Source organism: Macaca mulatta, chromosome 1 (assembly GCF_049350105.2).
Source record: "Macaca mulatta isolate MMU2019108-1 chromosome 1, T2T-MMU8v2.0, whole genome shotgun sequence".
In the NCBI taxonomy this organism is placed as follows: domain Eukaryota; kingdom Metazoa; phylum Chordata; class Mammalia; order Primates; family Cercopithecidae; genus Macaca; species Macaca mulatta.
In genome coordinates, this window is record NC_133406.1 from 127,586,500 (window position 1) to 127,611,523 (window position 25,024).

The 25,024-nt window shown below is 39.0% G+C and overlaps 1 protein-coding gene and 1 non-coding gene across 3 annotated transcripts in view; both read right to left on the reverse strand.

Moving 5' to 3' along the window:
- Positions 1-2,507: 2,507 nt before the first annotated feature.
- CAPZA1 (capping actin protein of muscle Z-line subunit alpha 1) overlaps positions 2,508-25,024 on the reverse strand; it is a 48,704-nt gene continuing 26,187 nt past the window's right edge. The window contains exons 4-11 of one of the 2 annotated variants that reach the window (XM_077969961.1): positions 23,377-23,428; positions 19,318-19,381; positions 18,319-18,525; positions 13,602-13,681; positions 12,911-12,989; positions 6,976-7,047; positions 4,516-4,578; positions 2,508-4,134 (exon numbers count right to left, since the gene is read on the reverse strand). In XM_077969961.1, the coding sequence (XP_077826087.1) occupies positions 3,994-4,134; positions 4,516-4,578; positions 6,976-7,047; positions 12,911-12,989; positions 13,602-13,681; positions 18,319-18,525; positions 19,318-19,381; positions 23,377-23,428 (758 nt within the window). In that variant the 3' untranslated portion in view covers positions 2,508-3,993. 2 annotated transcript variants of the gene reach the window in all.
- LOC114675330 (small nucleolar RNA U13) lies at positions 20,298-20,396 on the reverse strand. Its single transcript, XR_003726381.1, has one exon. It is a non-coding gene; the product is annotated as a small nucleolar RNA U13 (small nucleolar RNA).

The following is a 25,024-nucleotide window of genomic DNA, read 5'->3' on the forward strand; positions in this document are numbered from 1 at the left end:
CATTGCATTCCAGTCTGTATTGTTATTCAATTTTTACTAGTATATAAGGTGGCCTCTTATATTTATCAAAATACTAGCATCTTGGGCATAAGGGACTGTTAGGCAATAATAAGTGGTTAATAGTGACAGCATCAGTACCAAGAAGAGAACTTGGTGTGCTTCAGAAGACTGTATAAACAAATTTAAGGAGGTGGGGCTACAATAACAAACCTTTGCATCTATTTTTTCCTGCAGAATGAAATAACACACACACTAGAATGGGACAAGCTTAAGTTATACGACAAAGTTTTAAATCAAATACATCACTTTCAAATAAATCAAAGCTAGCGTTGTTCTCCATAGTAGTTACCAGCAGGAAGCCACACACTCAATCTAAGGAATTGAAGAAAAGTCCAGAACCCAGGTCATACTCCAGCTGGGCTACCCTTGTACCTTCTCTCAGGCCAACAACCAAATGAAGCCAGGAATAACAGGCTTTAGCAACAGGAAATGCAATGTCAGTGGGAACCAAAGCTACAGGGATAGGGAAAATAGAGCAGAGGAAAACATCTTAGAAACTTATCATTGCAAAGTAGAGGAAGAAACTAGAAAAGCAGCCAAAGATTTTACCTTTTTTCCTCCCTCAATGTCCTGATGAGGTTCCAGAAGAGTAGAGAGGGTGAACTCCTCAAAACTGCCTTGTTACTTACCATCTCAAAAACCTACCATCAACCATACTCAAACTGAATGCCTGGGCTCCATTCTGACCAGCAAATCTAAATCCATATTATTCTTGGATACAATCTCCCCTCTTCTGTGGTCAGGTTTATCTCTTGGATGTTCTCAAAACGTACACAAAAGGCTACAGTATAGTAAAAACTTGGGTAAAAGTGTGATGCTATGTGGCTTTGTTTACAATGGAACTTCTCTAAACAAGTTTCATCAGGAAAAATCTACTTCACATAGGGTTCTAATTGTTATTGTCAGAGCTGTTTGAACCAGAGCAACTTCATCTTGAACAGGGGCTGGGTAAAATGAGACTGAGACCTACTGGACTGCATTCCCAGGAGGTTAGGCATTCTAAGTCACAGGATAGGACAGGAGGTCAGCACAAGATACATGCCATAAAGACTTTGCTGATAAAACAGGTTGCAGTAAAGCAACTAAAACCCACCAAAACCAAGATGGTGAGGAGACTGACCTCTGGTCGTCAGATGTGAGATTTGTTTCTGTGCTCAGAGCCTGTATATACTCCGTGCATTTATACATACCCTATCTGTTCAAAGCAGAAATTTAAGTTAGCTCAACTTAACCTATAGGACAATCCAGCTTTGTTCTGTATTTACCAATCTTCCTTTGATTTTTCACATAGTAGGTAGCTGAAAAACGAGACAATGGTCACAAGCATTTGGTTTACTTGGTAGTTTTATAGAAACTTGTAAATTCATAAGTTGGCATTCAAATATTAATCATTCTTTGAGTTTGAAGAGAATATGCCAAGTTTGCCAAGTATCCTATGAACCTAGATGGGTCCAGCACCAAAGTCTTAGATTATAAAAGACAACAGGCATTGGAACTAGGCAAGCAATAGAGGAATAACCACTGAGGCTCAGATGAAACAGTCTTCAGCAGTGTCATTTCAAACCCAAATACAGGAGGGAGGCCTCACAAAAAACTCTTTTCCAGATGGCTGGGAAATCTTTGCCCTGGGGTACAACAGGCTGATTTCAGCAGCTTGTGGTGATAAAATAGATACAATTCAAGCAAATATTCTACTAAGGGAGGTTGAGAAGGGGGCGGGAGGAGGAGAGGGAGTGTCTGCCAGACTTGGTAAGGAGGGTTGACTTCCTCCCAACCAAGGTCTTTAGATAGTTAAGGGGTTAAGAATTTTTTAAAAAAAGTCTAAGCTAAAGAATCAATGGGATAGCAGGGGCAGGATGAGAGAGTTAATAAATTAAAAGCAAGAATGTTTCAATCTATTTGCATTACAAATAGAACGGAATGCAGCTAAATATTCCTCAAAAAGGTGGGAATTTGACCTGGCCTTGGATGGAGTACTTGAAGCACAAAAACTCCCTCTGGTTCTCTTTTGGGAACCAGGATAAAAGCCTCTCCCACAAGTCTGTAGCTAGGCCAACTAAGGAGAGGAAAGCAGCATTTCAAGATAACGCAATGTGAAATATTACCAAGTTTATGGCAGGGATTCTTTCATTTCTCCTTCGGCCTAGTGACTACAACCATACTTGGGGCCTTGCTTTCTGAATGACAGGTACAGAAGACAACTACATTTTTCCCTTTGAAACATGGGTAGTCTTTGAGTGAAGAGCAGTATGATCCATAGACATTGCTTATGCTTTAAAAACCTGTTCTTTGCAAATCTGTGGATATTCACTAAGTCTATAATAGTTGAAAGTAGAAACCAATTTCAGAAACCCTAAACATTCTCAACATAAGCTCAAATACAGCTGAATATCTTACCTTGAGAACCAAGGCTGAAGCGATGAATCAAAAAGGAGAGACTCAGACAATTTTAGAACAAAACAGGTATATTTCTATTAGACTACCTGATACAGAAGATAGTGTGGTATGGATGGATAGTATGAATGACAAATAATACAAATATATTTTATTTGAAATAAACAAAAATGCATACACAGCTCAATGGGTCACCTGGAAACAAACTGTTGCTTGACTGTATTACTGAGCAGAAACAAAACAGAAGCACAAACACCTTTCTTTTTTGACATGTATCTGGAGATAGGTAGGAAGACACTACTTGGTTTTTTAAAAAACTGACCTTCCCTTAAGGCCTGGTCATAGAAGTGTAAACAATGTAAATGAATCCACCATTACCAGTTGTCATATCATATCTATGTCACCTGTGTATTCTGAGATTACACACATACCTGCCAATATACCTGGGAAAGGTTATTTTATCACAGTTACACTTGAGTTCTTGGCAGGCAGGACTGAGGAAGAGTAATTTGAAATAAGTTTTACATCCTATTTAGAAGAAATCACTAGTATTTCCTTAAATAACAGGTTACAATAGAAAGATACTGCCTGGAAGTTATCCTTTTCACTTTGGTTCATTTTTAGTTTTTGTTTATGATTTACATAGCTGTTTAATTCATTTGCTTATAGTACAATCCTGCCATAAAGTATTAAAGCACAAGATACCTATTATTCCTTCAACATCTGCATTTTTCAAGTTTTATACTCTACATCCACAGTACGTCAGCAGTTCTTGAATGTTTAAAAAAATAAATGGGTAAAATGCTTCTAAAAATGCAGATGTCTATAACTACAATGGTACTAAGATGGGAGGGAGACAATGAGAGAAGGGATAAAAGCAACATGTTCATGTGCAGGGAATGTGGTTCAAGTCTTTGGATTTAAAAACAAGTTCCCCAGAGAAGCTGGCACTTCCTTTGCCCTCCAAAAAGGACCTGAAAAGTCCCAATCCAAACTTTGGAAAATTACAGTTATGAGATGCAGTAAATGATGATCAAAGCAGTCAGAGGGAGAAGGATGAATGTGTCTTCCATTTAGCTAGAGATTGTAGCATAGCCTCTTTAGGTGTTGGTGGATCAGTAAAAACCACTGAAGTACCAGAAGTGCTTGGAAGGATAGGGGTAGAAAGTAATGACCATAATACCTTGTCTAAATCAGTAGCAGGCTTCATGGCTAGGAAACTTTAGTAAAATGTTATTAGGATAGATCGCTCTCTCACCAACATTAAATGTGGTAGAATTAACCAAAAAAAAAAAAAAAAAAAAAGGAAAAAAAAAAGATTTACACGTAGATATAGCAATAACAGAAAATTACAAGGCAGAAAACACAAAAGAATCAAGATAACGCTACAGGTTCAACAGTATTTCATGAGGCTAGAAAACCGGTTAACTTTGAAAGCCCTAGCAAAATATCACTCTTGTTTATAAATCACTTATTTATCATAGGACCACACGTTGAATCCTTGTCTTTCCACATACTGAAGAATCCTACATTCAGCCTTTAAGCATTCTGCATTTCTTTGCCAATCTTGTAGCTGAGTATCTTGTTCCAGTCGATTTTGGTGCGGGTAACTGGAAGCTGCCGGCGCAAGGCCTTGAATGTGGTATCTGACATTGTTTGATAGTTTTCACTAATTGCTGTCTGCAACAGATAATTGAAGATGAGTTGCTTGAACAGAAATGGAGCTGGTTGTGAACAGAAAAGTAATGCTATAGTCAAAGGATATGCTTGAGTCCCCTATGAAGGACAGACAGGATATATTATTTTCAGTGAGCTCCTCTCCAATCTCTGAATTTGGTCAAGTTCACCTATATTATTTCTTAAGTGAGAGCTACAGTCCCAAGCAATCCTCAAACCCTGACTGTAAGCAGAATGCCAACTTGGAAGGTCTGCAAAGTCTCCACATTTAGTAAAACTGAAGAGCATATATATTTATATTAAAGGACACAGGCCTAACAAAATATGTTAACAGCAAAATAATAAGATAGTAGAACTAGGAAAATTAGCTCCAAATCTTCTTACCTGATACTCATTTTCTGCATTCTCTATGATTTTAATAAACTCCTTGGCAGTTTGGGCTTCATTCTAATGGAAGAAGGAAGAGGGGGAAAATCAGATTTTTTTTAATGTGTAAGCAGTAAGATCCTGAAAAGTAAGTCCATCTTAACTAACATTTGTATAACAATTTCTAGTTTACCAAGCATTCCCATGCCCACTACCCTCCTTTGATTCTCATAACTCTATGGGAGACTATGTTATAATCGTAACCCCCATTTTGCAGATGACAAAACAGAATCCTCTTAAGCAACTTGACCAGAATTATACAGCTTTTGAATGATAAAGATGGGATCTGAAATTAGGTCTTCACCAAAAAAACCCATGCTCTTTCCATTCTACCACAGTATGCCCAAAAGACATCATCAAGTCTTGAAACCTTGACGCCTTGAAAATATTTCTGGTTTAAAATGGTATGAACAATGCCCTTGGACACATCAGTCATATACATAAGCTCACATATGCCTTTATTTGCCACTTATGATGTTAAACTAGCCAATCACATTTTGTACTACGTGGTTCAAGTATAAAATGAAATGAATCTCCCTCTTCCTGTTACCATTAAGTACAACAGAATTAAAGGGAAGAGGGTAGGATTTAATGTCTAGAGCAGCAGTCCTGAGACAGATGATGAGGTCAAAACTATTTTCTACTTTCATAATAATACTAACACAAAGTTATTTGCCTGTTTCACTTTCACTCTGCAATGTGTGTATGATGTAATTTCCTAGAAACTACATGATGTGTGATGACTTTATCACTGTGAGGGATAATGAAAGGTATGAAGCAGAGGCCGGGTGCAGTGGCTCATGTCTGTAATCCCAGCACTTTGGGAGGCCGAGGCAGGTGAGGTCAGTAGTTCAAGACAAGCCTGGTCAACATAGTGAAACCCTGTCTCTACTAAAAATACAAAAATTAGCTGGGCGTGGTGGCAGATGCCTGTAATCCCAGCTACTCAGGAGCCTGAGGCAGGAGAATCACTTGAACCTGGGAGGTGGTGGCTGCAGTGAGCCAAGATAGCGCTCCAGCTTGGGCAACAAGAGTGAAACTTCATCTCAAAAAACAAACAAATAAAAAACAACTAATATCACAATAAAATCAGCCATCTTTTAATAAACCAGACATTACACAATTTGTGAAGACAAAGACTAATGCCATTCTTCCCACTATTTTTTTTTCTTTTGATTTGGAAAATATATTCACAAAGATGTTACTTATTAACAAGTAATGGGTTTGTTATCATTAGTTTTAATTAAGTAATATTTTTAACACTTCTTAGTTTTCTTTCTTTCTTTCTGAGACAGGGTTTCACTCTGTCACCCAGGCTGGAGTGTAGTGGCACGATCTTGGCTTACTGCACCCTCAACCTTCCTGGGCTCAGGTGATCCTCCCACCACAGCCTCCCAAGTAGCTGGGACTACAGGCACTCAGCTGAGTTTTACATTTTTTTGTAGAGACGGGGTTTCACCGTATTGCTCAGGCTGGTCTTGAACTCCTGGGCTCAAGCTTTCACCTGCCTCGGCCTCCCAAAGGGCTGGGATTATAGGTGTGAGCCACCACTCCCGGCCAACACTTCTCAGCTTTAATTTTTAGTGAGGTAAACATTGATAGATATAACACATAAACAAAAACTCTTTGGGGGTACTCAATAACTTCTAAGAACTTAAAGAAGTAATGAGACTATCAAAGAAATACAAGAACAAATCATGTCTCTTCTTTCAAGGTATAGAACACAACAGTGGCCAGGCACGGTGGCTCACACCTATAATCCCAGTACTTTGGGAGGCTGAGGCAGGAGGATCACTTCAGTCTAGGAGTTTGAGACCAGCCTGGGCAACATAGAGACCTCATCTCTACCAAAAATAGAGAAATTAGCTGGGCATGGTGGCATACACCTGTGCTCCCAGCTACTTGGGAGGCTGAGGTGGGAGGATCGCTTGAGCCTGGGAGCTTGAGGCTGCAGTGAGCTGTGATCATGTCCTTCCTTGCACTCCAGCCTGGGCAACAGAGTGAGTTCCCATCTCAAGTAAAATGACAACACCAAACCACAAAACATTCTAATTGAATACTCCTAAAAATGTTTTTCTCTAATGATATAAATGCAGCCCTATAGGATGCAGTTTGGTAAACTTTCCTTGCTCTTGGTATTTATTGATTGAAGGTATTGCTGTCCTTGAGTGACTATTACAATTGAGAGACAGAGACTAAGAAGGACATTTGTCTAAAGCCATAATCAATATTTTGAGTCAAAAACTGTGAACTAATATATGCTGGTTGGTGGTAAGAGGCACTAACAGACGTGGCCAAAATCAAAACATTAAAAGCAAACTGAATTTCTACTGGCAGAATCAGCACTCAGGATCAAAACTAATTTTTTAAAGAAAGATGAGACATGAGTAAGACAGACACTAAATATTCCATACTCACTGAAACAGTTAGTGAATCCTGTACATCTTTATGACTAACCAACTGAACATTGCCATCTTCATAATAGTGAACCTGTGTGAGACAATGTATGAATCTTTTTAGGGGAAGTTCATAGAGAAACCTGCTACTTAGGACACAAATCCATGCTTTAAGCTATCTTTAAGTTGATGAGCCTTTTTACCAATTCTGAACAAATAATTAATATAAGCAATGGTAATTCACAATGGTGGTTAATTAATTCACAGAACACTTAAGTTTAAGAATGCTTTTTCCTTAGCAGGGAAAACTGATTATTAAGTTCAACAAACATTTATTACATGCTTTTCACATTCTAAGCACTGTGCTAGGCATTGTGAATACAAAGGTAAATAAGATCCCACTCTTAACAATATTAAAATAATTAAAGTCATTAAACATTAGTTTTTCTCTGTGAAAACCAAGGAGTTTCAATGGATCCTAATACCTAATATTTGGCACATTTCTCCATATACATTATCATCAATATTGGTAAGCAGAACTGACCAGGTACAGGAAAAGTCTCATTGAGGTGTTAAAGACAGGACAGAAAAACAAATGTTTTATTGGTAAATCAGATATTTTTAAAAAGATAGAAGTAGTTCTGAATATGTAAGGTAAAGTGAAGTGCCAGGCTGGAGTGCACTAACCATACTGAAATGGCTATCATGAATAAGAAATTTGACAGTTAGAAAAGTAGTAAAAATTTCAGCTGCATAAAGACTTCAGCTGCGTAAAGACTTCACTATTACTTATATTCCCTCATTCAATCTTTTTTTTCTTTTTGAGAGTCTTGTTCTTGTCACCCAGGCTGGAGTGCAATGGCACAATCTCGGCTCACTGCAACCTCCGTCTCCCAGGTTTAAGTGATTCTCCTGCCTGAGACTCCCGAGTAGCTGGGATTACAGGCACCCGCAACCAAGCCTGGCTAACTTTTGTAATTTTAGTAGAGACTGGGTTTCACCATGTTGGCCAGGTTGGTCTTGAACTCCTGACCTCGTGATCCGCCCACCTCGGCCTCCCAAAAGTGCTGGGATTACAGTCATGAGCCACTGAGCTAGGCCACCTCATTTAATCTTTACAGAAACTCTTATGAGATGAGGACTACAACTAACCCTATTTTATAGCTGAGGAAACTGAAACTTGCCTTGAAGCGGTTATTAAACAATAACTTATTCATGTTCACACACCTAATAAGAGGAGAAGCTAGGATTTGAATTAGGTCCAATTCCAGAGCTATACAACATATGTAGTACTTCCCAATGCTATGTTTTGTCAAAAAGTTAGAAATTCCTTGATCTGGGGAGAAATAGTGTCTCAGCAGGGGCTTACTCTTTGTGGATATCATTAGAAGGGCATAACTAACAGCCAAGCTTCATCTAGGCAGAAACCTATTTGCAACAAAAAGACTTCCCTGGACAACATAAACCCCCTACATATCCTTGTTTAAAGGACAAAAACAAGTATCTTTTTTTTTTTTTTGAGACAGCGTCGTGCTCTGTCACCCAGGCTGGAGCACAGTGGCCGATCTCGGCTCACTGCAACCTCCGCCTCCTGGGTTAAAGCAATTCTCCTGCCTCAGCCTCCTGCATAGCTGGGTCTACAGGCGCATGCCATCATGGCCAGCTAATTTTTGCAGTTTTAATAGAGATGGGGTTTCACCGTGTTGGCCAGGATGGTCTCAATCTCTTGACCTCATGATCCCCATGCCTTTGCTTCCCAAAGTGCTGGGATTACAGGCGTGAGCCACCGTGCCTGGCAAATATCTTCTTTAATGAGGACAAACAGCTGGCTCTATCCAGATGGGCAAGAGAAGCTAGACTTTCCATACCCTCTCTAAACCCTGAAATTTTACCTTTTGGCTTTCTAAGAGGTTAAAGAAGAAAAGACAATATAAGAATCCACTGAGAACAGGCATGGTGGCTCACATATTTAATCCCAGCACTTTGGGAGGTCGAGGAGGGCAGATCACTTGAGGTCAGGAGTTCGAGACCAGCCTGACCAACATGGTGAAATCCCTTCTCTACTAAAAATACAAAAAAAAATTAGGCGGGCATGGTGGCGGGTGCCTGTAATCCCAGCTACTTGGGAGGCTGAGGCAGGAGAATCACTTGAACCCAGGAGGCAGAGGCTGCAGTGAGCTGAGACTGCGCCACTGCACTCCAGCCTGGGCAACAGAGCTAGACTAGAATCCACTGGAGACAAGATGAAAATCCACTGGAAAAGAAGGGTGATAATAAGAACCACTAATACTTACATGTAAAATCAGAATAGCAAAGATGTGGGCAAAAAGACTGGGCTCAATGATGATGACATATAAAGGTTAAAATCCCAATAGATAAGAATATTAAAATACAAGTAGGTCACAATCAAATATCAGTTTTGTTTTTTTTCATTAAAAAACTAGAGGTTCAGGGACTGAAAAGAACATTCAGAAGGGGAATGAGCCGGGTGCAGTGGCTCACAAATGTAATCCCAGCACTTTGGGAGGCCAAGGTGGGCAGATCACGAGGTCAGGAGATCAAGATCATCCTGGCTAACACAGTGAAACCCGGTCTCTACTAAAAATACAAAAAATTAGCCCGGCGTGGTGACATGCGCCTGTACTCCCCACTACTTGGGTGACTGAGGCAGGAGAATTACTTGAACCCAGCGGGTGGAGGTTGCAATGAGCCAAGATCGCGCCACTGCACTCCAGCCTGGCGACAGAGCAAGACTCCATCTCAAACAAAACAAAACGAAAACAAAAAGGGGGCAGGGTGGGGGATGAGTACAAACAGGATGGGAGATATTTAAAAAAAAAAAATCAGAGATCTGGCCATAGAAGAAACAAGAACTTCTATTTCTCAGAACTTGTCTAAAGAGAGGAGGTATGCAGAGCACATTCTTTTTGTTCAAGAATAAAGACTATACAATTAGTCTGAACTTCTGTTATATTTCTTAATTAGGACATGGAAAGGAATATAGGGTAAGGTCAATAAGCCTCACTGCTATGATCTCAATGAAAAATTCTAGGGCTGGGCGTGGTGGCTCACACCTGTAATCCCAGCACTTTGGGAAGCCAAGACAGGCAGATCACGAGGTAAGGAGTTCAAGACCAGCCTGGCTAACACAGTAAAACCCCGTCTCTACTAAAAATACAAAAAATTAGCCAGGTGTGGTGGCGGGCACCTGTGGTACCAGCTACTCAGGAGGCTGAGGCAGGAGAATGGCGTGAACCCGGGAGGCGGAGCTTGCAGTGAGCCGAGATCCCACCACTGCACTCTTGCTTGGGCGACAGAGCGAGACTCCGTCTTTAAAAAAAAAAAAAAAAAAAGGAAAAAAGAAAAATTCTAAAAAATATTAATTTCATTACCTAATACACTAATGATATTATAATTTTTAGAAATTAACCCAGCCTGGGCAATACAGTGAGACCCCGACTCTACAAAAAATAAAAACAGTTGGCCAGGTGCAGTGGCGTGTGCTTGTAGCACCAGGTACTTGGGAGGATGAGGTGGGAGGATCATTCAGTTGAGGAATTCGAGGTTGCAGTGAGCTAGGAAAGCACCACTGCACTCCAGCCTAGGTGATACAGCGAGACACACCGTTTCAAGAAAGAAATTAAGCTCAAAACTTACGTGTTCTAAGACCTTTTCTAGGTCTCATCTGCTAACATGAAAATGGTTCAATTAACTAATACATATTTCAACATGACTGTCATCAACATAAATCCTCAGAAATTATTGCCTTCTCAGAACGATGCTTTTGCCTATAGACTAGCCTGAAAGGCTAAATATCTTCATGACTTTTCCAAGTAATTCTCACTCCAAAATTTAAAAGATATGTAAATGAAATAAGCCTTCCCCGAAAGTGTGATCAATTTGTGCTTAAAAAGGTTTAAATGTGGGTCTGTACACTGGGCTGTATTTTGAATCTTACCATAAATTATCACCCTTTGTGATGTGCGCTCTTATTTTATAGGTTTGCACTGGCAAAGTTAAAATACAAATGGCTGTTTCCATCTAGAAACAAAGTAAAATTTATTTACACAAAATTTACAGTAAGCTTCTACAATGCTGATACCATGGTTCCAGGAAGTTAATGCTGATGCCACAGTTACAAGAGATCTAGAGCGTTAGGCTACTAAGATATTTGGTTAACAGAAACAGAACAGTATGCTGCCTTAGGCTGCACCTTCCCAGAAGCAGACCCCAAGACAAAGATTAGAGGAAAAGTAGTTTATTTGGGAGCAAATCTCACAAAGCTATAGTAGGGGACAGAAGAAGTGAGACACAGAAGGGAAGGAAGCCTTACAGGTACATTTATGAGCAGGTTACAGCTGTGGGTACTGGGCTCTGGAAGACTAAATAGAACATGCTTCAGAGTTGTCCTACTTGAGGAAGCTGTCATATTTATCTACCAACTCTTACACATCACTGAGGGCTGCTCCCAGAGCTGTGAACTCAACACCAGCCTGTCTCACCTGAGTTGGGCAAGCTCCTATGGCCAGGAGCTACTTGTTGCAGGAAGCTATAGGTATATATAAAAAGAGGAGATTTACTTTTACAGAATTTATTACCTATGCACTTGATTAAATTAGAGCATTAAAAAAGACAACCCTTGGCTGGGCGCAGTGGCTCACCTGAAGTCAGGAGTTCAAGACCAGCCTGGCCAACATAGTGAAATCCTGCCTCTACTAAAAATACAAAAATTAGCTGGGCATGGTGGTGCGTGCCTGTAATCCCAGCTACTTGGGAGGCTGAGGCAGGAGAATTGCTTAAACCCAGGAGGTAGAGGTTGCAGTGAGCCAAGATCGTACACTGCACTCTAGGCTGGGTGACAGAGCGAGACTCCTCCTCCTCCTCAAAAAAAAAAAAAAAAAAAAAAAAAGACAACTCTTGGTAATTGTTGTTGAAGCACAGCTTAACACAATATAATACAGGTACAATTAGGTACTGATCTTCTCAGTCACCTGTACCTATTCTGACCTTAGAGTTAGTGAAGCTTAAATATTAAATCACCCTAAATTTAGAAAGTCAAACCTCTGCTAGGATATTAAACTTCAATCCAGATAGGCATCAAATGAGTTAACAGCTATCTTATTCAGCTGCCTGTCTACCCTGACATCAGCATTAGAAATCTACTTCTGGGCAAGATGCAGTGGCTCACGCCTGTAATCCCAGAAATTTGGGAGGCCGAGGCGGGTGGATCACCTGAGGTCAGGAGATTGAGACCAGCCTGACCAACATGAAGAAACCCCGCCTGCACTAAAAATAGAGAATTAGCCGGGCATGGTGGCACATGCCTGTAATCCCAGCTACTTGGGAGGCCAAGGCAGGAGAATCACTTGAACCCAGGAGCCAGAGGTTGCAAAGAGCCGAGATCACGCCATTGCACCTCTAGCCTGGGCAATAAGAGCAAAACTCCGTCTCAAAAATCAATCAATCAATCAATCAATCAATCAACTTCTGCTTGGCTATTTATATTCCAAAACACCTGCCATTCTCTCTAGTTATAATTTTTAGAAATTAACCCAGCCTGGGCTGAGAAGTGGAGGTTGCAGTTAGCTGAGATCATGTGACTGCACTCCAGTCTGGGTGATGGAGTGAGACTATCCCAAAAAATAAAAATTATTATTATTATTATTAATTTTAATTCTTTCCTAAAACTGCTGTTTGATAATTCCTAGATATATCTCATGTTACCTTTAAAGGAAAAATAACAATAACCATGTTGCCATATACTCTACATACTATCCTTTATCAACTCAGAATAGCTCTCTCTGTTTACTACCCCAAGAAGGAGGCTTCTATTTCTATTCACTACCATCAGTCTCCCTTTGCATCTACATATACTTGGTCCTTATTTAATACCAGAGCAACTTGCACATGTTTTAAAGATGTGAAGTTTTAAGTCTATAAATATGTTGGAATCTCACCTGAATCTTAAGCACTCCAACCACCTGGGCTGTAGGTGGTGTGATGGTGAACTTCCACTCTGATCTCCAACGACCATTCCTATTAAAACACACACACACAACATTGCAGAATTAGCAATAAGCACAAGAAAGAAGTGATTTGCCACTGAGGTACAGAAGTTGGGAAAGAGGGGTGCAAAAAAAGAAAAAAAAAAAAAAAAGAGAGAGAAACTGTCATTTCCAGTTTGGCAAACCCAAAGCTCTGTCTACTCAAATAAAAGTCTGAATCTAAGTGGCCTGACCATAAGCCTTTTCTAAGTTATTTTGACTTTCATTTTTCCTTTTTTCCCTCGAAATGGAAAACCATGCCTATTCTGCTCATGGGAGGCTCTTCCAAAATCAGATGAATAGGCTGCTGAGTTATGCAATTAACTCAAGTAGCATTAACCCTAAGCCAAGTAAAACTCAGATTTTCAACAGGGCACTTTACTAATCACTTGTTCTCACTCAAAGTAAGAGTAACTTTTAAAGGAAAATATAATTATAAAACCCAGAACTGTAAGGAATCTTAATCTCTCATTTACAGATAGAAAACTGAAGTCTGTAAGTTAAATAATTATTCCAAGCTAGTTGGATTAAAAACCAAGTCTCAACTGCTGGTTTCTTTCAGATATAAATTAGATACAAATAGAAGAGAATATCTATTTCTTACCAGAAGTTTTTAGGCTGAAACTGGTGGCTTTCAATACATGCAATAATAGTCTGTTGCCCATCGATAGTTTTAGCATAAACCTATCATTGGGAAAACAAAAATAGTTAAATAGACTCCAAACACATTTAATTTAAACAACACGCATTGTACAAAAGTGGCATGTTAAATCCTTGGGGGAGACAAAGAATCAGATAAAATGAGCTTACAACACAATAGTGCACATGGGATATGAAAACAAAGCAGAACATGTTAGGTTCTACCAGAGACAGTGATACAACGAAAACAGAGGGAAATACTGCTCTTGGTTTGGGGTACAAGGCGGGTGCCATTTAGGCGGGGTCATACAAGACAGATGAGATTCTGATAAGTGGAGACTGAAAATAAAGGCGAGACAGGAAACTAAGGACTTGTTCAGTGAAAGGCTGATAGTTCTGTCATGTTTGGAGGGTGTGTGTGAAGTGAACTAATGAAAGACAAAACAGGATGGTGGATTTAGGTCATGTAATAGTAGATGTAAAGTAAGAAGTTTAAGACTTTATTCTATAGGCAATAGAGAGACAGCAAAACATGACTAGAACTAATATTGTGGGAGAATAATCAATACTGGTATTCAAGATAAAACGAAGAAAAGCTGAAGCTTGGTTAGGAGGCCACAGGATTAATCTAGGCAACAAGCCAGGGTTGTATTAAAGGGAATGGAAAGGAAGAGCTGCATACAGAATGCAGAAGAACAATCAAAGTCTAGCAGAATATTGCAAATGACAGGCAAAGGAAAGAAGGAACTAAAGGGTGACTAAAAAGATAGTGGTGTCATTAACAAACTGGGAACTACAGATGGAGATATCTAGTTAGTAGTTAGAAACACTAACTCTTCCTTAGTGTGGGAGAGGTGAATAGAAATGCAATCACCAAGGGAAAGTAAGAAAAAAAATAGTGCTTTATAGTCCACAAAATATGTTTCTACATGTATTTTCTTTTTCCTCCAATAAATCTGATGAAATATATTGTTATCATCTACAGATGAGAAGTTGAAGTTCACAAAGCTTCTTGCCTAAGGTGACTCAGAAAGTGGTAAAGCTAGAATCCAAAGGTAGAATCCCCACTGTTTTTGTGACACCGAAGTCTATGTTACTTTACCTGCATTAAATGAACTATGAACTTTGGGGAATGCCTACATTTACAAAGGTAGGGGAAAAAAAGAACTTAGTACAAACAGAGTAAGAGTAATTAGGGGGCTGGGTGCAATGGCTCACACCTGTAATCCTAGCACTCTGAGAGGCCGTGGCAGGGGGATCACCTGAGGTCAGGAGTTCAAGACCAGCCTGGCCAACACGGTGGAACCCCGTCTCTACTAAAAATACAAAAATTAGCCAGGTGTGGTGGTGGGTGCCTGTAATCCCACCTACTCGGGAGGCTGAGGCAGGAAAATTGCATGAACCTGAGAGGCGGAGGTTGCAGTGAGCTGAGATCATGCCACTGTACTGCAGCCTGGGCAAAAAGAGCAAAACTCCAGCCTAAGTAAAAGATAATTTCTAGAAGAAGTTGATTGGCTTCAGTGTGAAATGCCATTCGGAAGTCACAGACAAGGAAAAGGACATTGGACTAGGTAACTCACGAAGCATTAGTAAACTCAGAGCAGTTTCTGTACAATGGGGACTAAAGTAAAAAATCAAAGGGTTCAGAAGTAGAGAGAGGAAATGGCATTAGCAGGGGAAGAATGTGTACTGATTTGGTGGTGATGCAGAGAGAGATGAGAGAAGGGAAAAAGTGGAGAAGAGGGAGAAAGGGCAAAGTGGAAAGGGCAGACAAAGAAGGAGAAATAAGCCAGGCATGGTGCTCATGCCTTGTAGTAGACACACACACACACACACACACACACACACAAATTAGCTAGGTATGGTGGCATGCACCTGTGGTCCTAGCTACTTGGGAGGCTGAGGCGAACGGATCATGAGGTCAGGAGTTCAAGATCAGTCTGGCCAATATAGTGAAACCCCGTCTCTACTAAAAATATAAAAATTAGCCAGGTGTAGTGGCAGGCGCCTGTAATTCCAGCTACTCGAGAGGCTGAGGCAGGAGAATCGCTTGAGCCCAGGAAAGGGAGGTTGCAGGGAGCCTAGACCACACCATTGCACTCCAGCTTGGGAGACAGAGTTAGATTGTCTCCAAAAAAAAAAAAAAAAAAAAAAGGTTTTCTGTCAGTTTCAATCCTTACAAAACATGGGGGATTAGATGCCTGTCAGAGGACAACGAAAAATGTTTGCAACACACTATGTAGAAAATGTGATAGGGAATAATGAGAGGAAATTACGGACTACTAAGCAGGTGAGCTGAAGACATAGTCATAGGACACTTACATACAGCAGACACCATCAGAACAATTCTATGACTTTCTGTAGCTCATTTGATAGCTAAGGACACAGTAGGGTTATCTGGTGCTGGAGCTCTCCAAATTAAGAATGGGTAGTGACAAACTTTGAATGCGTAACAGACAATAAATTCAAAGTATATTTAGGATTAAACAGTCAATTTCTAAATGGGAGTCTATCATGTCTCCCCTTTGCAATACTGGCTTCCCAACAGGAATTCTATACTTGTTCAGTCCACCATAATGGGTATTCTCATTTAAAAAAAAAAAAAAAAAAAAGCAAACAATGACACCTAGCCTAACATTTATCTAACATTTATGTAGAGCTTACTTTGTGCCAGGCACTGTTCCAGGCATATATTACATATATTACTAATTCATTAAATCTTCACAACAACTCTATGAGGTAAAAACAATTATTTCCATTTTACAGTCAAATAATTGAAGCACAGAGATGTTAAGTAATTTACCTAAGGTCATACAACTAATTAATTGGCAGGGCCAGGATTCAAACTAGTTAGTTAGGCTTCAAAGTAAGTGCTCCTAACTGTATTCTAGACTGCCATGTAATTCATCATTGCATATTTAAAATATTCTAGTGAAAATTGCTAAAAGAGATTTTCCCACAACAAAAAAATGATAAATATGTGTACTAATAATCCATGTTATCAGTTCAATACAGCCATTCCACAATGTATACATATTGAAAACATCATGTTGTACATACCATATTTTTGTCAATTTAAAAATAAAAAATATTCGAATCAATATTTTTCTTAACATGCCATAATTTTATAAAGGAAAAATCATGATAAAGTCAAATTTATCTATTTTTACAGTCAAGAGGTAGTAAAAGAAAATCAGGCCAGGCGCAGCAGCTCACGCCTGTAACCCCAGCACTTTGGGAGGCCAAGGCAGCCAGATCACCTGATATCAGGAGTTCGAGACCAGCCTGGCCAACACAGTGAAGACCCGTCTCTAGTGTCTGTAACTAAAAATATAAAAATTAGCCAGGTGTGTTGGTGGGCACTTGTAATCCCAGCTACTCAGGAGGCTGAGGCAGAAGAATTGCTTGAACCCAGGAGATGGAGGTTACAGTGAGCCGACAAGGTGCCCCTGCATTCTAGCCTGGGTGACAGAGTGAGACTTTGTCTCAAAAAACAAAACAACAACAAAAAAAAGAAAATCATTCCTGATTTTTAAAAAATCGTTTGGTTTTTTTGTTTTTTGTTTTTTTGAGACAGTCTCACTCTGTTGCCCAGGCTGGAGTGTAGTGGGGTGGTCTCAGCTCACTGCAACCTCCACCTCCCTTGTTCAAGTGATTCTTGTGCCTCAGCATCCTGAGTAGCTGAGACTACAGGTGTGCACCACCACATCCAATTACTTTTTGTATGTTTTAAGTAGAGACAAAGTTTCACCATGTTGGCCAGGCTGGTCTCGAACTCCTGGCCTCAAGTGATCTGCCCACCTTGGCCTCCCAAAGTGCTGGGATTACAGGCATGAGCCACCGTACCCAGCCAATTGTTTAGTTCTAATAGTTTTGATTACCTAATATAAATATTTAAACTATGTAGAAGTAGCTTTGTGTAAAAATGCCTATATCAAAAAGTCATAAATATGAGCAATAGCTCTCTAAACAATCTTAGTATACCATTTTTTCTCTGTGTCCAAACCAAAGACCTTTTAGATCTGGGTAAAAATACAAACAAGAAAAAAATTAATTTAAAAGGTTAATTTTAAAAAAGAAAGAAAAAAAAAACAAAAGACCTTTTCCTGATGGGTGTAAGGCATTTCTCATAAGTCAAATGTGAAAACAGAATACACCGATATCTAAATTTTTTGTGCATTGGGATTTTTTTTTTTTTTTTGAGACAGAGTCTCGCTCTGTCGCCCAGGCTGGAGTGCAGTGGCCGGATCTCAGCTCACTGCAAGCTCCGCCTCCCGGGTTCACGCCATTCTCCTGCCTCAGCCTCCCGAGTAGCTGGGACTACAGGTGCCCGCCACCTCGCCCGGCTAGATTTTTTGTATTTTTTAGTAGAGACGGGGTTTCACCATGTTAGCCAGGATGGTCTCGATCTCCTGACCTCGTGATCTGCCTGTCTCGGCCTCCCAAAGTGCTGGGATTACAGGCTTGAGCCACCGCGCCTGGCGCATTGGGATTTTAAAAAGAACTTTTCCATATAAAAATTTCCATTTATTTATACCCCTTTCCAAAATGATTTAGGGAATAAAATGCAGAGGAGAAGAGAGCATGACTAAGAAGAAAGAAGGGATGTTTGGTAGGCCAAAGTCTCCAAAGGATAAGGTAAATATAAAGAAAACACTTTGATAATGAAGCAGATACTTAACAGTACAGAAGCCGTTGGAATAATGGTCTTTCACATAGGCTCTTAAAGCACTGTCACAGGATTCTCTCCAAGACTTCAGACCTCCATCTACTTCTTCTGGCTGAGGGTCACTTGCTTCTTTCCGTAAGTGGTCAAATTTAAAGGAAATTTTGTTTCTTGGATCTAAAAATCTGCTATTACCCAGGTCACCGTGCTCTGTAATTAAGACCTTCCAAAGAATGATTAAACATATGAGTAACTTTGTAAAAAAGACAATTCTTACTGCCTTTTGTGAAACACATCAATAAAAATTCTGAGGCAGTTAACTTTTCATTTCGTCAGACTTCTCTTTCATAATTTTTCAACCAAGTCCCATATTATTAAGAATATTACATTTATGAATAAGTCAACTTTAAACTACAAAATATCCCCCATATTAATAATATACTTCATTTCTTGGTTTCTAATATATTATCTATATAGTTATTTTATACATAGCTGTGATAACTTTTATGTACACTTTTGTATTTTTTTCACAGATTTTTTCCAGAGTCATTATGAAACTTTAGGGCCATTACACTTAGCATTTATAATAGGTAACACATTCACATGGTTCAAAAATGAAAAAATACATAAAGTAAACTGTTTTCTCACCCCATTTTCCAACCACCAAAATCCTAAAGTAATAAATAAGTAGTCTAAATTTCAGGAGTGCCTCTGTTTTTCCATTAAATATGTCTGCTGTTACTCTTATCAAGGAGAATTAAAGACAGCTGGAAAACCTGTACGACTTAAATACTTCCATTTTCACTGTTCTTGTTAGAGGCTGCTCTCCTTTCTTGTCAAAGAAACTGCTAGTGTTATCAGAAAGAGGAAAAATATCATAACATGTAGAGTACGTACAAAAACTAAAAAAACTAAGACAAATTTACTCAGCACCTGGTTCAGACATCTGCTTTGGTTTCCATTAATAAGATTTCTACTATCTCCCAGGCATAGCCTTCTAAAAGGCAATTATTACCTGATCTTCATATCCTTCTATCTTCACAGGCGTGAACTGATCCATGTTATACTGGGCAAATGCACTGTTTTTTTAAAAAGTTTTTTTTTTTTTTTTTTTTTTTAAAAAAGGAGAGAGAGAAAAGAATTATGTGTAAATAAACACAAAGGTGGTTCACAGAATAGTTAAAGGAAATGTGAAAACAGTACCCGGTACTTTTCCCCTTTCTCCCCAGACATCCAGTGTTAACATAATGCCTTCCAGCTTTCTGAAGGGACTCCTCTCCACGGAGATCTTGGAAGCTCCTTAAACTCTGAAATTACCTTTTCCCCTTTGCTCCTAAGCTCCAAAGGATCCTCTACTTAGACAATTCCAAAGTTGGTTTGTTTTGAGATAGTCTCACTATGTTGCCAGGCTGGCCTCAAACACCCAGGCCCAAGAGATTTTCCCATCTGTTTCCTGAGTAGCTGGGACTACAGGTGCGCACCACCACACTCAGCTAATTCCAAAGTTTGAAGCAATCTGATTATTGTGAACTGCCAACAATTTTAATCGTTTGGGCAAAAGCTTTCAGTAATTCAAAAGAATTTTCCATTGATACACTATTTTGGAAATGATTTTTTTTTTTCTCGGCTCTCAAAGTCACGAGAAACTATAATTAAATGTCAGAAGGCATCTGACATGTGAAGAAGGTGAAGTGAGAGTTGAGCATGAGTCAAGTATAAAAGCAGAGCCTCAGGCACAGAGTAGTTATTTTTAAAAGAGGAATGCATAAATAATCAAAGTACATGCCTAATATTACTGTTTATTTGTCCAAAGCTTGATTTTTGAAATTCTGCATTTTTAATGGCTCTCTAATACATTTTACAAAGCTAAAGCAAAAAACAAGATAAAAGAAAGATGGAAATAAGAGTTATACTTATATTCTTGAAAAGTATCTGTCTTCTCACAGCATTCCCAATTTTAACCTATTAAAATAGACGGCTAGTATTTTTTTCCCATGTCAGACAGGTAATGTGCCAACATAACAAGGTTTGAGGGAGGCACATCTCACATGCATGTGAAAACTCAACCATCACACTTATGAACTACAAAAGGATGGAGACCACTAGTTTCAAGCAGAGTGTTAAACTTTCCCTAGGCTTTTCAAGATAAAGCAAAATAACAAAATGTCAACTTCTTCAAATATTTAAAGCTTTTTTTTTTTTTTTTTTTTTTTTCTCAGATGCCAGGCTGGAGTGCAACAGCGTGATCTTGGTTCATTGCAACCTCCACTTCCCGGGTTCAAGTGATTCTCCTGCCTCAGCTGGATCATCTACTCAGCTAATCCTGAGTAGCTGGGATTACAGGCATGTGCCATCACGCCCGGCTAATTTCTGTATATTTAGTAGAAACAGGGTTTCTCCATGTTAGTCAGGCTGGTCTCAAACTCCCAACCTCAGGTGATCCACCTGCCTCAGCCTCCCAAAGTGCTGGGATTATAGGAGTGAGTCACCGTGCCCAGCCTCTAAAGCTAATTTTCAATCTTATTTTGTTAAAAGTTATTACTGTCTATTTTGTTTATTTATTTATTTTTTTTTTGGGCGGGGGACGGAGTTTCACTGTTGCCCAGGCTAGAGTGCTGTGGTGCAATCTTGGCTCACTGCAACCACCACCTTTCAGATTCAAGTGATTCTCCTGCCTCAGCCTCAAAAGTTATTACTGTGTTTTACTTCTTAAAGCACTACATCCCCATGTAGCAAAATTAATCCCAAACATATTGGCTCTTCCGAAAGGATATAAATTATTCATAAAAAGTAGAATAAATATTAGTTTAAAAAAAAAAACGAGTAGGAAGTAAATATTTTATTCTAGTATATGTCCTAAGACTATGGATTACAAACACTAACACGAAAATGTCCTTACCTTTAATTCCATCTCAAGTAAACAGGATCTCCATTTTATCAGCTGCCTAAGCCAAAAACTTGGGGTGATCTTTGATTCTTCTCTTTCTCTCACACTTCACATCCAGTCCATCAGTAAATCTTGTAGGCCCTACTTAAGTACATATTCAGAATCTGACTCCTTCCCACCACCCCCACTGCTACCACTCTAGTCCAACCACTAGCATCTATTCCTGAACTATTCTAATAGTCTTGCAATTACTCATCTTACCTCAGCTTTTGCCCCTCTACACAGGAGCTAGTGATTATTCTAAAATATAAGTCTCATTATGTTATTCTCTGCTCAAAACAATCTCACTATCTCTGTCAGAATGAAATTCACTCTTTAATGTAACTTACAACACCCTACTCATTCCAGAAGCTCTGGAATTATCTGGGGATGGTTCTGGTGGCCAGAAACAGGAGCACATCCGGGAAAGATGGCAAATCTTAGCTACTTCAAGACCTTCATTTTATAAACACTGAAGGCAATAATTATGATAATGATTATGAAAACATTAATTGAGCAGTTACTATGAGGACTATGGCCAAGGGACTGAAATGCTTTAATACAGAAATAAGACTGAATTTTTCTTCTCTATGGAAAATCAAATATTTGGGTCTTCTCTATGGAAAATCAAATATTTAAAATTCTCTTAACAAGAGGGTTCCCCAAGAACCTATAGTCTATAAGAACCAGAATATTTATAAATACAAAGCTTTAGTGTCAGTGCAATTAAAGCAAATGAAGTATCTGAACTACATACCAACTTCTCTTAATCTTAGCCAAAAGGCGGAGAAGCTACATACCAGCTTCTCTTTGGTTCTAATTGGAAATAGGATAACAGGCTTTAGTTTGCAATCACACTCGGGTGATATTCAACATCCACCCCTTTCAGCTTATCAAGTGATGTACAGAGCAGATTTATTGTGGGTAGCTCTCAAGGATAAAACTGGGACCAGTATGGCAGGCAAACTGAAGAACTTGCCTTGTGAGATTGTGAATTCCTTATTACTAGAAGCATTCAGATTAGATAACTGTCTATTGACAGATGTTGATGAAATTCTTTCAGCGAAAGAAAGCAGAGAGGAGTTAAACTAGCAAATGATGAATGTCCTTTTGTATGGCAGATTCTATGAATCTAAGAGAAACCATCATTACAGTATATCTGATGTGAGCCTAGCTTCCTTAAATCAATGTATAATTAGGGTATCATTCATGATGACAATTACAGTAAAGCTATGCAAATTCTGTTTGCAGAATCTAGCCCCAAAATGAGTTCCAAAAAAGCAGTATGGACAGGGCAGATTGTTTCCCAGGCAGCAGCTCTTACAACAGTTTTCTATGGCTAAAATCTAAACCAATTATATATCATACCCAATGACTTTATGATAATTATTTGTTGCTCTGCATCAACATGTCCTTGTTCTGTCTCCCCATCCCTACCCCACCTAGCCATTATCCAACTCTTTACAAAGGAACTCTGAGCCAGTTGGGTAGACAGCAACTGAAACAGAACTTTGTGTTGAAGAGTAGAGTAGTGATAAAGCCAGAAACAGGGAGCGTTGAAAGCTACAGCAAGTTTAGATTTTATTATAGAAGGTATCAAAAAAAAAAAAAAAAAAAAAAAAAAGAGGCACCATTGTAGTAGTTTTGAAGGCAAGGACACAATGGAAATATTTTAGAAAGATTAATTAGCTTCAGAGTGATAAGGAGTCAATGATTAGGTAACCTAATCATGCTTTTATCCTATGGTTAATTCTCACTATTAAGGCACTTTATTAATATTTGCTATTCTTAAACATTATCATTCCTCACTGGCAGATCATTCCTATGTATAGCTAGCTGTTTAAAAAAACTCAACATGAACTAGAACAACTATAAAGGAAAACCTAACAGCTAACATTAAACTCTGCTTTAATGGGGCAAATGTGGGCAGAAATAAAAACTAGTTCATATATTATAATAAGCTTTGAGGAAGTAAATAACAATTGGGGGAACATGTTTTTTCCAATTAAAAAAAACAACGAAAATTGCTAAACCCAATTGCTTTACTTTGAAGTATTTTAAACTTTGTTTTCAGGGTGCTAGTTCACTGTCAACATAGTTTATCCAATGTTAGAATAACATTCTAAGTGGATTTGGAAAGATACTTACTGTGCTGCCCCTTCCCTGAGGAGATTGTCATTATTAAGTAGTAGCCGAACATCTGAGGAAGAAAAATGTTACAATGTTCAGTGGAGGATAAATTTGAGAAATTTTAGCAGATTTCTAGATGCAACTTTTAAAATTCAGGCTTTGTAAGATTAGTCTTCAGGTGTACTATATGAGTAGAAATTCTAAACATGCAAATATAAAGATGCTAATGTTCACAGATTTGTGTACAATTATGTGTGCTATATAGTCTCAAGGAACTTCATAGCAAATGAGTAACATGGTTTATAGAAAGCCACAGTTAAAGAGTGCTAATTCTGTATTTAAATGAATCCTTTAATATGAGCATAGATTAAGAATTGCAGGCTCTTCTACAATATCATATCAAGAAAGCTAGGCACAATTCAGCCAGTGACAGTGAAATTCTTAAAACACATTTTTCATTGGAGAATCTAATGTGAGGTCTACAACCTTTTTAAAAAGCTGTGTGTCAGAAGTCTAGTCACTTTTTTTTTGGAGACGAAGTCTCGCTCTTGTCGCCCAGGCTGGAGTGCAATGGCGCAATCTCAGCTCACTCCAACCTCCACCTCCCCGGTTCAAGAGATTCTCCCGCCTCAGCCTCCTGAGTAGCTGGGATTACAGGCGCCTGCCACCACGCTCAGCTAACTTTTGTATTTTTAGTAGAGACGGGACTTCATCATGTTGGTCAGGTTGGTCTTGAACTCCTGACCTAAGGCGATCTGCCCACCTCAGCCTCCCAAAGTGCTGGGATTCCAGGTGTCAGCCACCACACCTGGCCTGTTAGTCAAGAATTTATCTGAGCTAAAGTTCAAGAAGAATTTTCTACTGAAAATCGAAAATTTCGGCTGGGCGCGGTGGCTCACGCCTGTAATCCTAGCACTTTGGGAAGCTGAGGCGGGCGGATCACGAGGTCAAGAGATTGAGACCATTCTGGCCAACATGGTGAAACCCCATCTCTTCTAAAAATACAAAAATTTAGTGGAGCGTGGGGGCGAGCACCTGTAGTTCCAGCTACTTGGGAGGCAGGGGTTCCAGTGAGCCGAGATCACGCCACTGCACTCCAGACTGGCAACAGAGCAAGACTCTGTCAAAATAATAATAATAATAAAAATAAAAAGAAAATTTCAACAGGAAAATTTATTTAAAATGTTACTAAGAATTTAGTCAATGTAAAAGACTAGAAAAAGGCTGCATTTGTTTCCTTTGCTGTTGGTGCTCAAAAGCCACAAACGGTTTTATAAAAAATATCTTGATTTACTTCTGTTATATGTTATACTCCTTGAAGCAAATGTTTATGTTTCTCCCAGTCACTTTTCCCAATTTTAGCAATCAAGATTATTATTGACTGTTCTACCATCTGGACCAGGTACAGAGGAATATCATACAGTTACTCTCGAGTAGCTAACTTTCTAATATAAAATTAGAATCTCAAAATAAATGTTTGCTAAACTGAACCAAGATGTACAACAATTATTATTTTACTTAAGGAATCTTTAAGATGAACTTAATAACTTAAAATGGGATTATGGTTATTTCATCATGAAGTTTAAGATGCTCCATCACATTTTCCATCTTGTAAAATGTATTAAGACAGCAGATAGTATGGAAAGTTGTAAATGTATTTAACTGT